The sequence below is a fragment of the Octodon degus genome, unplaced genomic scaffold (assembly GCF_000260255.1).
Source record: "Octodon degus isolate 3935 unplaced genomic scaffold, OctDeg1.0 scaffold00159, whole genome shotgun sequence".
Classification (NCBI taxonomy): domain Eukaryota; kingdom Metazoa; phylum Chordata; class Mammalia; order Rodentia; family Octodontidae; genus Octodon; species Octodon degus.
In genome coordinates, this window is record NW_004524735.1 from 4,511,325 (window position 1) to 4,524,037 (window position 12,713).

The 12,713-nt window shown below is 42.7% G+C and overlaps 1 protein-coding gene across 1 annotated transcript in view; it reads right to left on the reverse strand.

Moving 5' to 3' along the window:
* Positions 1–12,713, reverse strand: part of Nell1 (neural EGFL like 1) — a 990,534-nt gene that overhangs the window by 441,339 nt on the left and 536,482 nt on the right. Inside the window, exon 15 of the mRNA XM_004642698.1 lies at positions 9,145–9,270. Coding sequence (XP_004642755.1) covers positions 9,145–9,270 — 126 coding nt within the window. The remainder of the gene's footprint in view (positions 1–9,144; positions 9,271–12,713) is intronic.

Here is a 12,713-nt window from a genome sequence, read left to right on the forward strand (position 1 = left end):
TTGGTCTCTAGGTGCACCCATTTACCTATAAAAGCCTTGTTTCCTTCTTCTATTGAGTTCTACTTTTTTATACATGATGGGCAAAACAGCCCCATCAAAAGGTATTTGACAATTATGGACTACTGAACTCTTTTTTGAAACTGTCCTACCAATTTGGTTTGAAACTGTCTCATTACTATTTTTTTCTCAATAAAATTATAGGGAAAAATAATTAAAATAAAATAAAAACATGGAAAGAAAAAGGTATTTGAGCAAGTGATATAATTTTCCACAATTTTTTCAATTCAATTTGATGAATAACAATTCTGAGCTCCTGTTCTTCCAGGGAAATGTCTTGGCCATTTAGAATATTCTCCACTTCTACCAGGGTGTATCATGGTGCTGGAGATTTCCAATGAACTGAAGCACTGACAGAGAGGGAGTGATCTGCCCTGGTCCAGGGAACACACGGGCCATCATGGAGATGTGCTATTTTTCTTCGAGGTCCTTCCATGCACTGCAGAATCCATGCCACTCTGGAAGGCTCAGGATCTCCCTGCAGACACATCCACCACCCTTCTATCTCAATGTCTCACATTTTGAACAGTACAGCTCTGAAAGCAGGACCCTGATCCCAAGTGCTATCCAAGTCTTTGCTTTTATTAGCTTCCCCATTCCATGTCACTCATGACAGATTAAGGGAATTTTTTTCTAGTCTTTAAAAGAAAGACAAGTTTGTCTCTTCTCATTCCTTGTAATATTCTCCTATACACTAACCCTTTCTGTTCTGTACTAAAGCAGTAACTACCAAACTCCATGGCACATGAAAAGCATCTATACTTTCTGGGGTGAGATGGTATCTCAGTGTTGTTTTAATTTGTATTTCTTGAAGGGCCAGTGATGTGGAACATTTTTTCAGGTATTTATTTGCCTCTTGTATATTTCTTCTTCTGAGAAGTGTGTATTTATCCTGAAGCCTTCATAAGTAAGTGGATGCAGCTGGAGGCTGTACTCTAGTTTATTTCTAGTGAAATAAACCAGATCCATATGTGTAAATATAGTATCTCCTCCCTAGTATAAAAAGCCAAAGAAGAAATAAAACCTGAAAGGTATAACAGACAGTAAAATGAAAAGAAACAGAAGTTAAAGATTAAACAACAAAAAGGAGAGAAACGAGAAAAAATAGGAAAAAAGGGCAAGGAGAAAGCATGCAAATATACATACAGGATAGCTGAGGTAATTGTACTAAGAGTTTCCATCAGTTTTTTGAAAATAGCAGTTAATGTGCAGAATCCTGACCTTAACCAACTCTGTATGCTGATATCTACAATCTGAGCAACTACATCAAGGACAGCAATGTGTAATGCAAAGCCCGCAGTTGAATACCTATAAAAAATAAATAAATAAAAATTAAAACAACTGTATGTCTAAATGAATAATACCTCAAAGCTAGGTCACAATGAAACCTAGGAAATTAAACCCAAGGAAAATCTTCTACATGGGTTTAAACCCCAGACCTTCTACATGGGTTTAAGAGACCACACTCTTAAGTGAAATAAACCAGACCCACATGTTTAAAAATTGTAATTAAACCCAAAGAAATTAAAATCTCTCAGAATAAATCACAAGCATAAACTCATGTCTGATTTTCTGTTTTATTCTATTTCTCATTTCTCAATTATTTCTACCTCGAAGAAAGGATTGACCATCCCCATCTTATTGAATTAAGGATTCTTGACATGGTCACATATCCCCTCTGGGGAATAGGACAGGAAGGAAAGTAAACTATTTCTTCACATGAATAGAGGAAAAGTACTAGAGAAATCAAAACAAAACACAAGCATCCCATCACTCTCCTCAGACCTTCTACACAGGTTTTGAACTATCCAAAGGTACATGGTTTGCTTTGACTTTTATTATCTGACCCATCAATAAATCTTTGTTGATAGCATTAGTAAACACAATTATTGCTATTTCTATAAAGTTTTTAAATAGGACATTTTGCAAGTACAGTGAAATGCTCAAGGTCAGGCAAGATAGCTCAGCAGACTAAGCGCCTGCTTTGGCAAACACAGGGACTCGGGTTTGATCCCTGGCACCACTTGCTGCACCAGCTCCACCCCCAGCTGCACTGAGCCAACTACTGAGACCAGGAGGGAGGGGCACACACCTGTAATCCCAGTGCTGGGCAGGCTGAAAACAGGAAGATCACTATGAGTCTGAGCTGCATAGTGAGACCCTGTACCAAATACATAAAAGAAAAAAAGGAAGTAGACATGTGCTGGGCATCTGCGTTCACCATCCGCCACCCTCACAGGCCTTCTTTCCCCTTACAACAGCACCACCTCTGCTGAGGCCAAGTACATGTCCAATGACTTGCTCCTTAAGGCGAACTAACAGTGAAAAGTACACAAAGACAGTCACCCACAGCAAGCACACGGTGTGTGCTCAGAAAAGAAGGACGATGAACGGATCATGCACGATCTTGCGCTGTCAAGTTGGAGAAGGCTCTGTTTAGCTCCATTTCTTATGCATCTGCTCAGGAGAAAACCTGAAGCATCTCATGTTAGAAAGCACTCTGCATTTCACCATCAGAAGTCAGACTCTGGACACCGAACCAAAACCTTGCTTCTAAGGCATTGAAACAATTGTCTACTCTTTTGCATTCCAAGGTGATTAACTCAAACTGTCAAATTAATGGGCTATTCTATCTAAGTCCTTAAGCTTTCTTTCTCTGTTTCAAATCTCTGCTTCTCTCAAGGTGTGCTCCATGCCAATATCAAGAATATAAAACTCCTTCCAGTGAGGTGCTAGAAATCACATGAGATGTTTGTTATCTCACTTTTTCCCTTTATGTCTTACCTCGATGGGAAGTTTTCGGCATAAAAATGAATGCTTACCCATTACTGTCAAGTATCTGTCTTATTGTTGCATGCTGTTCTTCTAAATCACAAGTACCCTCCTTTCAACCTGCCTGCATATCTAATGATAACATCATATCAACAGCCAAAGCACGAGGAGTTTAACTAGAATAAAGGAACAGTAGAGGCCGATACATCATTAGATGTTAGCTGACCAAAAGACTACGGCAAGGAACATGCCCCCATCATAAAATGCTAATCAGTGGCTTTTCCAGTTACAGCATTCATAAGAGAACAAGTATAGTTAAGGAATTTCTTCCAGGAGGCAAAATGATTCAAGCTCATACTAATTTCGCAGCCAAAATCTTCTAAAATCTTGTCAAACGCCAAATGCTTAAGATTCCATCCTTCAAAAGCCAAGAAAAATTTCCCAGAAAATGTACAGAGCCCACATATAACACATGACCATGTCAGGGAGCCCTTGGGCCCCAGGGGTAATGAATAAATTATACCACACTTTTAAATTCTATGTAATTGTTCTCCATTTTAAACTCTTGAGCATTATTATCTATGGATACAATTCTTTTTAAAGTACTAGAGACTGAACCTAGGACTTTACACTAAGCTACATCCTCAAACTTGCTTTATTTATTTGTTTGCTTGTTTATTTTGTCTTTCAGACAGGGTCTCACTATGCAGCTCAGGCTAGCCTTGTATATACTTTGTAGCCCAGCCTGGCTTTAAACTCCTACAAATCCACCTGCCTCAGCCTCCCAAGTACTGGGATTACAGCTTGCATAACTATGCCTGGACATTTAATTTTAGTTTATTATTATTATTGTTGTTGTTGTTGTTGTTGTATTTAGTACAGGGTCTACAGGGTCTCACCATGTAGACTGGACTCGTAGTGATCCGCCTGTGTTCAGCCTCCCAACAGCTGGATTATAGGCACACACCACCACGCCCAGTCTTAATTGCTATCTCAGTGCACCCCAGGGTCAAGGACAGTGTGGCATGCTGGGGGTTCGGGGATTGAACCCCAGTCAGTGCATCTGCCCAAGCAGGTGCTTTAATCCACTGAGCTATTTGGCCAGTTCTAATTTTAGTTTTCTTAAAATCTGAAACACGATCTCACTAAGCTGCTCAAGGACATTCTGCAGCAACAAACAACCTTAAATAGGAGTGACTTATTGTAACTCTCTTATTTTGTCTATCACTGATCAGCAAGAGAGATCTGGTTATAGCATTTGCACTTGCCAGGCAGGCACTCAGACTGCCAAGAACTTCATTCATAAAATGTTGTCCATATCTGCCATGCCTAAAGATTAGTGTGAACACTAATTAGTAATGACATATGTCAAAAATAAAATAAGTTTGACCTTGTGCTCCCCTGTGTGACTTCCCAGAATGCTGGGATCAGAAGTACGCCATTACACTCAGCTACATATATTTTAAACCATAATAAGAGAAAGATAATTGGTACGCAGTACAGAGACCAGTCTCGAACTCAGCAGGGACACCAGGCTGGCCTCAAACTCACTGAGATCTTCCTGGGTCAGCCTCCGAAGGGCTGTGATCAGAGGTATGCACCACAGAACCTCACTCCTTCCTAATGGATTTCTGTAAATCCTAAACTAATCCTGTCGCAACTTGCTAACATGCTTCAGTAAATTCCAATAGCTTCCCCCAGCTTGCTAATAATAATAATAATAATAATAACAATAATAATAACTGCATCTTTACAACCAATGGTCTTTCTCCTTCTGGACTTTGCTTAACGTAATTTGTTACATGTTATCACTATTATTTGGAATCTTCCCTACCACGGGCTCGACTATTATGGAAAAAGATGAGTCAACAGTTTGGCTCTGACATCAAACTCCTGTTTCTCCATGGGAACGTGTACTAGGCCAGCTTTTCTTCATCCCTCTGAGCTTGGATGGGGCTAATGACTCACTTTAGTCAGTGGGCAGCAAGGGAAAATGGTCACTTGCTGGCCAGGACATGTCCTGCTTGACGGAGGGCCTGAGCTGTGCTTTCCATGCGGTGGTGGACCTTGTTCACCTGAGTGACTGATCCGTGGCTTCATACTCTGATGTAATTATAATCAGATCTCTCTTGCTGTGATACACAAATAACATAGCCAAAAATAAGAGCGTTACATTAAGTCACTCCTATTTAAGGTTGTTTGTTGCTGCCGAACGTCCTAGGGTGACTTGTTATGTTCAATATTTTGACATATGTCATTACTAATTTAGTGTTCACACTAATCTTTAGGTATGGCAGATATGGACAACATTTTATAAAGGAAGTTCTGAAAAGTAGGGAATTTTCACAAAGTCTTTTGGTTTTGTTTATATTTTCCTAATCTTTTTATTTATTTAATTATTTGTTTGGTACAAGGTCTCATTATGCAGCCTGAACTCCCAGCACTGGGATTACAGATGTGTGCCATCATGCCTGGTTTTGGGGCTGCCACAGCACTCCCAGCATGAGGTACTAAGGATCGAACCCACGACTTTGCACTTGCCAGGCAGGCACTTAGACTGCCATGCCACCTCCCCAGCACACACCATCGACTTCTAGGTTTACGCATTGTTTCAGTCAGCTAATACTAGGAGAATGTTATATAACAGACAGTGCGCTGGGTAGTCACGCTACAGCAGGAAAGGAAAGATGAAAGCTTCTTCATTCACAGAATATATGTTCTATTGAAGAGAAAGATAAAAATCACTTAAAACTGCGACATAGTTTGGGGCTGATATGTAGCTCAAAGGTAGAGGATTTGACTAATATGCATGGAGTGAGGCTCTGAGTTTGATGAGGAAGACAGACAGACAGACAGACAGACAGACAGACAGACAGGCATCTACAAATGCATACTCTCTGGGGGTGACAACAATAAGTTGTATTTAGAGAAGTAAAATCAAGGTAATATGGCATGGGAAAATGTGTGGCTATTTAAGTTGACGAACAGAGTACTCTCAGCCACTTTTGGCAACTTTTAGTCTAAGATCTAAATGTTAATAAAAATCCACCCATGTAAGTATCAAGACAAAAAGGCTTTTGAGAAGGGGCACTAGTGCATGCAAAGAACTGATGAGAAAGAAACCTGCTCAGTGGTAAGGCTCAGGGTCAGCAGCTCACAATGAGGAAAAAGGGAAATGACCCAAGATAAAGACAGAGAGGCACAATGAGGGAAGCAGTCAGTGTTTTACATCAAAATTAAAAAGTATGATTTGATTTCCTGTGTGATGAGACATACAGGAGTGTTTTAGGTGTTTGTATGATTTCTATTTTTTTCAAGATTGCTCTGACTATTTTGTGAAGAATGGATTACACTGGAATCAGATTAGAGCAGAGGCCACCGCAGATGTCCCCTGAGGTGGTAACAGGGGACAGAGGGAGGAGTGCGCAGACATGGGAGATGGTGTGAAGAATACAAACAGCAAGACTAATGACACAGCAATCAAACATATCCACCATGGAGGAAAATTAACCCAGTAGAACCCTTGAATGTCCATGTTACACTGAGCAGGTAGTAGTCTCGCTTGCTCATATGGGAAACATTTTAAGTACGTAATGTTTGCAGGTGTGAAAAGAGATTAAGAGATCTGTCCTACACATGCTGCACATGAAATGCTTCCTTAAACATCTATATGTCGATGTCAAGTTGAATGTATGACTCGGAAGCTCTGGAGACACATTGGAGCTGGAAATAGGAATTTAGGTGCTCAGAATAGTGGAATCCTGCAAAAGGCAAAAATTTATGGAAGTACCAAAAGAAATACAGGTACACAGGAGCAGGAGGATAGAGCTCCAGGGCACGCTCACCTTTCAACTGTCAGCACGGGAAGACATGTCCATCTAGACATGCTAAGCAGGAGAAGACACTGAGAAAGAGGAAAAGCAGGAAGAGAATGCTCAAAAGCCAAGCGAGGACTCTTGGTGAGGTCGATGTGTTAAATACTCCACTCAGGGCTGCGAAGATGAGACATTAGATTTAGGAAAATAAAGCTCACAGTGACCTTGGTAAACAAAGGCCTGCAGGGGTTTGAGCAGGACAGGTAGGTGAGCAAAAGCATGTGAGGGCAATACCCACAGACAAATTAAGTTTTCCTGTGGAGGGCAAAAGAAACGAGGGCAAGGAGAAGGCAAGTAGGTTTGACAATTTTGTGGCCATTCAAAAGGTCTAATCTGTGGAGCCCCAGCATCTCCATGACGATTTCTGAAATTCTTGAGAGGAGGCAGGGACCACAGAACCTTCTACGTGCATCAGTGGGCTGGGGCAACAGAAGGGCTACGTTATGATGGCTCCCTGCATGACTGCAACGTTCTAGATGCACACCAACCTCTTCTGGAGTCTGCCATACTGATGCGCTTGCCTTCAGTGGAGGAGTGCTCACCCCTCATTAAGAGAAAGTAGAATTTACTACAGATCTAAGAGTCAGCAAAAAGGTTCACAAGGCATGCTGGACAGCAAAACAGTGGAGAAGCCTCACGTTAAACATTCCTGTTTGACAAAGTCCTCTCCTTTCTGCTTCCTTCCAGTCCCTTCCACCTGGGCTCTGCCCCAGTGCCCAGCCTTAGGCTCTCTCACCGCTCCCCCTCTGTCCTCTGCTTCACTCCTTATTTTTCTCACCTTTGTGTTCTCTAATCTTTCCCCTCAGGAAAAATGCACACCCATGCACAACAAAACAAAAATGTGTGTGATGCTGACTTTTTCCTCCTGCACAGCGGTTTATTCTATTTTAGTGAAGGGGTGCTAGGCTGCCAGCGATATCCATGCTGTTGTCTTTTATTCCAAACAGCACATTCTACTTGATAAAATAATTCTGGAGCCCATTCCTCAGAGAATACATGTTCCATCCCGTTCCATACACAACTCCCAGAGGGAGCAACTGTCCCTAACAGGAGTTTAGTAAGCACCAAAACTTCCCTGCCATCCTCAACGAGGACACAAGAGCAGGGTGGCACATTGGTGCCACTTCAACAGGTCTTCATCCTGGTTTAGCAAGTCCCATGATATGGAGGTATTGCACAGGGATGTCACCAGCTTTCTCTCTTCCTGAGGTTATTATAAATTATGAGCTTCACATACTAGTAAGAAGAGACAGAATGATCACCTGTAACTTCACAGCTTTTTACTTCATGTTTGTTTACTGGTCCAAAAGAAATTTGAGCCCTTGAAATACTCAGAACTTGGCATGCTGTGTTCATGAAATCCAGCTCATGTGGTCCTGAAAATTTTAATAATAGTAGAGAGAAGAGAGATAAATGACTGTTGGCCTTAGGAAGCCATCAGAAAATTGCTCCATCTAAGCTCTTCAGCCCCTTCCCTGGAGAATGGCAGCTTGGAAATAGACAACAGTGAATGGCAAAAGAATGTGATAGTTCCACAAACTTCTGTTTTTCTGCAAAGATCATTCAGAAAAAGGCACTAACTGGCCCAACATTCAGAGTAAAGAATGCAGTTTGATATGACAAAGCTATTAAGACAGAGAGAGGGTAAGGGGTCAGGGAAAGGTACAACATGATTGAAATCTGGGGTTCAAGGAACCCCAAACTGGATTATTCTAGGGTGCCAACTGGGCACTTTAATATATTTGATCCAAGCAAAGAGAGACCTGGAATCTGCTCCCTCCCTTAACCAATAGAAAGTTCACCCTTGCAGGCGCATGATCACAAATGCATTGGATCTACAAAGCACATGCCAATGAAGACCCACTCTGTGCACAGAGAGCCAGTGACTGTGGCCTTGGAGCACCTGGTGAATGCTAAGCACAGTGACAGAGGGAGAAGAGCTGGGAAAGTGACATTAAGAAAATATTCAGCAACATAATCTTGGTTGGCTCCCATATGCCCAATCTCTGACCAACAAGTACTCTTGCTACCTACTTCAATACAAGTAGCTATTTATCTTTCTCAAAGTACAATTTTACATAAAAATACTTAATCATAATGGAATGAAAAATAGCTTGAGACTTTCTATTTTTAGAACTGATATCTCTAAGTCCATCATGTTACCATGGGAAACTGGGACTTCAGTTTCAAACCACACCATGCATGTATGCGCGCGCACCCCCCCAACACACACACGCATGCACGGGCAGAAATAGTGGGAGTAGAAATCAATTATGCAGATAAAAATGTCTTGCATTATTAGTTCTCCTTCAAAATGTGAGGGTGAAATTGTGAGAGAATTATTTAAGTGAAGGTGTCTTTGTACACTAGGCAGTAAATGTAACAGAGATACAGTGCAGAGAAGGAAGGAGTTAGGAAAGAATTGCTTCTTGTCTCTCACCTGTACAAGAGAAGTCATCCACGCGAATGTATCCTGGGACACAGTCACAGCGATATAGCCCCGGCAGGTTGACACACACAGTGTTGGCATGGCAATAATGCATCTTAGCTGCACATTCATCAATATCTGATGGAAAAATAAAACCAATATCTGTTTAGTCAAGTAACTGAACCAGAGTGTAATCATCTTACAAGGAAATTACAGAAGATGAATGTTCATTGAGGGCAAGTGATAAAACAAGACATATTAAAAACCAAAACCTAAGCACAAATTAAGTGGTCCATTGGAGCCTATCCAGAGCTGAAAGCATTTCTAGAAAAATGTGTGTGAGATGTAACAGTTAAGGACTCTGGGAGTATGAAGGCAAAATCAATTATTAATTTTTCACCAAGGAGGTCACTGTAGTTAAGTGTTCAGAATCAAGCAGTTCTACGTCCACTGAGTTCATACCAATTAATATTTACTGGGCATCTACAGAACCTGGAAATCTATGAGAAAGGCTAAGGGAATCTAGCACTTCCCTGCTCACAGGTCGAACTGAGACGTGTTTTCATCCACCTGTTGTTACAAAATGATGCTGCCACCAGGTTTTCCTATGTTGTGCCGTGAACAGAGACAGCAGCTGTGTTCCGGTACGAATCAGCGCCTTTCATCCTTTGGCCTGGGGATCCATCTCATGTGACAGAACAATGGGCCGATTCTACAAAAACGACTATTCTCTGTGGCAGAGGGGCGGGGTTTCTTCTTTCATGAAAGCTTATGATAAGAACTAGTAGAACTTACAACTTTTAACAGAAAGTTGGATCTTTCTCTGGAAATTGTTTTGGAAAAACGATTTATGTTCACTTTATGAAAACTGTTTATCAATGATGGATACAGAGTCAGATTACAGCATGGGACTCCCAGATGGAAAAGGTGAGCTCTATTTGTGCTTCTGCCATTTAATAGTGACTTGCATTAACCTTCCTGAGCCCAGTTTGTTTGGCTTGTTCTAAGGTCAGTTCTGAGTATGATGTTCTGTATCTTTGAGGGCATTGGCCAACTTGATCCACATGCAAATCCATGAACAAACCACAAGCACTTGTAAATTTAGAAAATTGACGTTCAGAGATGTTAAACATCTGACACAAAATCACCTCATTCAGATATGCTGTGCTTTGGATTTGAACTCACAGACCAATGTCCTATTCATTACAGTTTACTTCATGAGCACACACTAAAAATGGTAATTAGTCAAATACTGTATTTCAATAGTCACTAATGTCTTAATATTCTTAATTAACAGAAAGAAGGATAAAAATGACTCTATGGAGTCACTAGAAAATTCATTTATCTATTTATTAAAAGAAAAGTAAGGCAATTTATTTCCTGACAAAACACACTGATATAACAGCAGGCTGATCTTGGAGTTAAAGACGTGTCAGGCTGTAAGTAAAAGTTACTGTTGTGTAATTGAGATCTTAAAAGGAGACCTACAATCGGCAAGAGTCTCATAACTCTTATATAAAGACAAAATACCAGAAATTGGTGACAGGACTCAGCTAGTCAACAACTTCCTGTGTGCTGGTCTCCATCCCAGGGCTGCTTCCAGGGACCTGACCTGCAGTCAGAATCCCAAGGGAAACAAGGAATTACTGTAGTGCTGGTGCTCAAACACCTGAGCTAAGAAATGAGTAGGTGAATCACAGTGTGATCTACTTGACGTTAAGATTAAGGTCTTTAGTTTGACTGTACAAGAGGGTAGAAGAACAAATTACTGGGAGTGACAGGGTAGATATAGCAAGAGCGGTCAGGTCTTGGGAACATTTGTCCTGGATTGTTGCTGGCCAAAAAATATGACCCATTTCCACCCAGCACAAATGAATCCGCAACCCTTTTCTAATATAGCTCTGACCATATGATTGAGCATGAAATCTGAGTGGAGGCTTAGCACTTCTAGGTGAAAGGGTCAGAGCCAGATCTGGCTTACTGTATTTTCTATTTCTACCTTCCCCCTTGTGCAAGTGAAGAGTTATATACTTCTTCCTGTTGGCCTGGCTGAGAAACGGGCCACCGGACAAGCACAAGCAACCTGTTATGACCTAGAAATGTATCCTTGCTGAGCTAAGACATTCAGGCTCCTCTGACTACTGCAAAGGTAACTATAAAAGGTAACTCAAAGAAAAGGATGATGAAGATTGATCTTAAAAAGCAAACAAGAATTCACAAGTAGAGAATCAAGGTGGGGAGTGCACCAAAGGGTGGGTCCAGCAAGGCATGCAGTGTCAGGGATCTAACCCTGACCCCTGAGCTTACCCAAGCAAGCGCTTAGTCCATTGAGCTATACCGCCAACCCTGTTCAAAGTTTTATAGCAAAAAGAAATACCCTTGCTGCCACGTTCTGGGAACCCCCAGACCTAGTCCTAGCCCAGGTCTGGTGAGTGTGTCAGAGAGATTCCAGCTACCCTGCACTGGTAGGACCAACTACAGGTCCCAGCCCAGGCGCAGCTTGGGTGAGACCATTTTCTACCCCCTTGGAACGCGCCCCCACCGCTACTCAGCACCTCTCTCAACCCACAGGCTGAGTAGGAATTTCTGCCGCTTTCCGGGAAACCCCAGCCCTAGTCCAGGTCCAGTGAGTGTGTGGGAGAGCTTCCTGCTACCCTGCGCCCATGGGATCGACTATGGGTCCCAGCCCAGGCAAAGCGTGGGTGAGACCACCTTCCACCCCCTTGGGACTGCTCCCACCACTCCACAGCACATCCCTCACCCTGCAGGCTGAGTAGGAATTTCTGCCTCCTTCCAGGAACACCCAGACCCAGTCCTAGCCCAGACCCAGTGAATGTGTGGGAGAGCTGCCTCTCCCCCTTACCTCACGTTGTCCCCTCCCGGCTCAGCTCAGGCCTGGCTTACATGCCTGGGGTGTAACCCTGAAACTACAATCCCTGCAGAGAGTATAGAGGATAGAACCACCCAGCTAGTGCAGGAGAAGAACATCTTGCCACAGGGGCACAACAGGTTCACCAACAAGGGCAGCAGCATGAAGGAGCTGAGCACAGCAGCCAGATGCAAGCCAGGCACAGCTGGATAAATCCAAACATTTTAGACCTGCACCTGAACTTCAGTACATGCTAAGGTTATAACTATAATGAAGATCTACAACAAAGGTCAGAAGACAGTGCTACATGCAGGCCCGGCCAGTGAGTGAGACAACCCAGGCCTTCCGGATCCTGAATAGACCCAGAGCGCAGGCCCAGCGAGTGAGTGAGACGACCCAGGCCGCGGGATCCTGAACAGACCCAGAGTGCAGGCCCAGTGAATGAGTGAGACGACCCAGGCCGCAGGATCCTGAACAGACCCAGAGCACAGGCCCGGCGAGTGAGTGAGATGATGGAACACGGGATCCTGAATAGACCCAGAGCACAGTCCTGATGAGTGAATGAGACAATCTGGGGCCCGGGAATCCTCATTTGACCCAGGCTGCATGCAGGCCCAGCACGGAACCCTTCAGCAGAACTCCCTGCAAAGAGGCTAGAGGCAAGACCCACCCAGCTGATTCAGGAGCAGAACATCTTGCCAGAGAGACACAA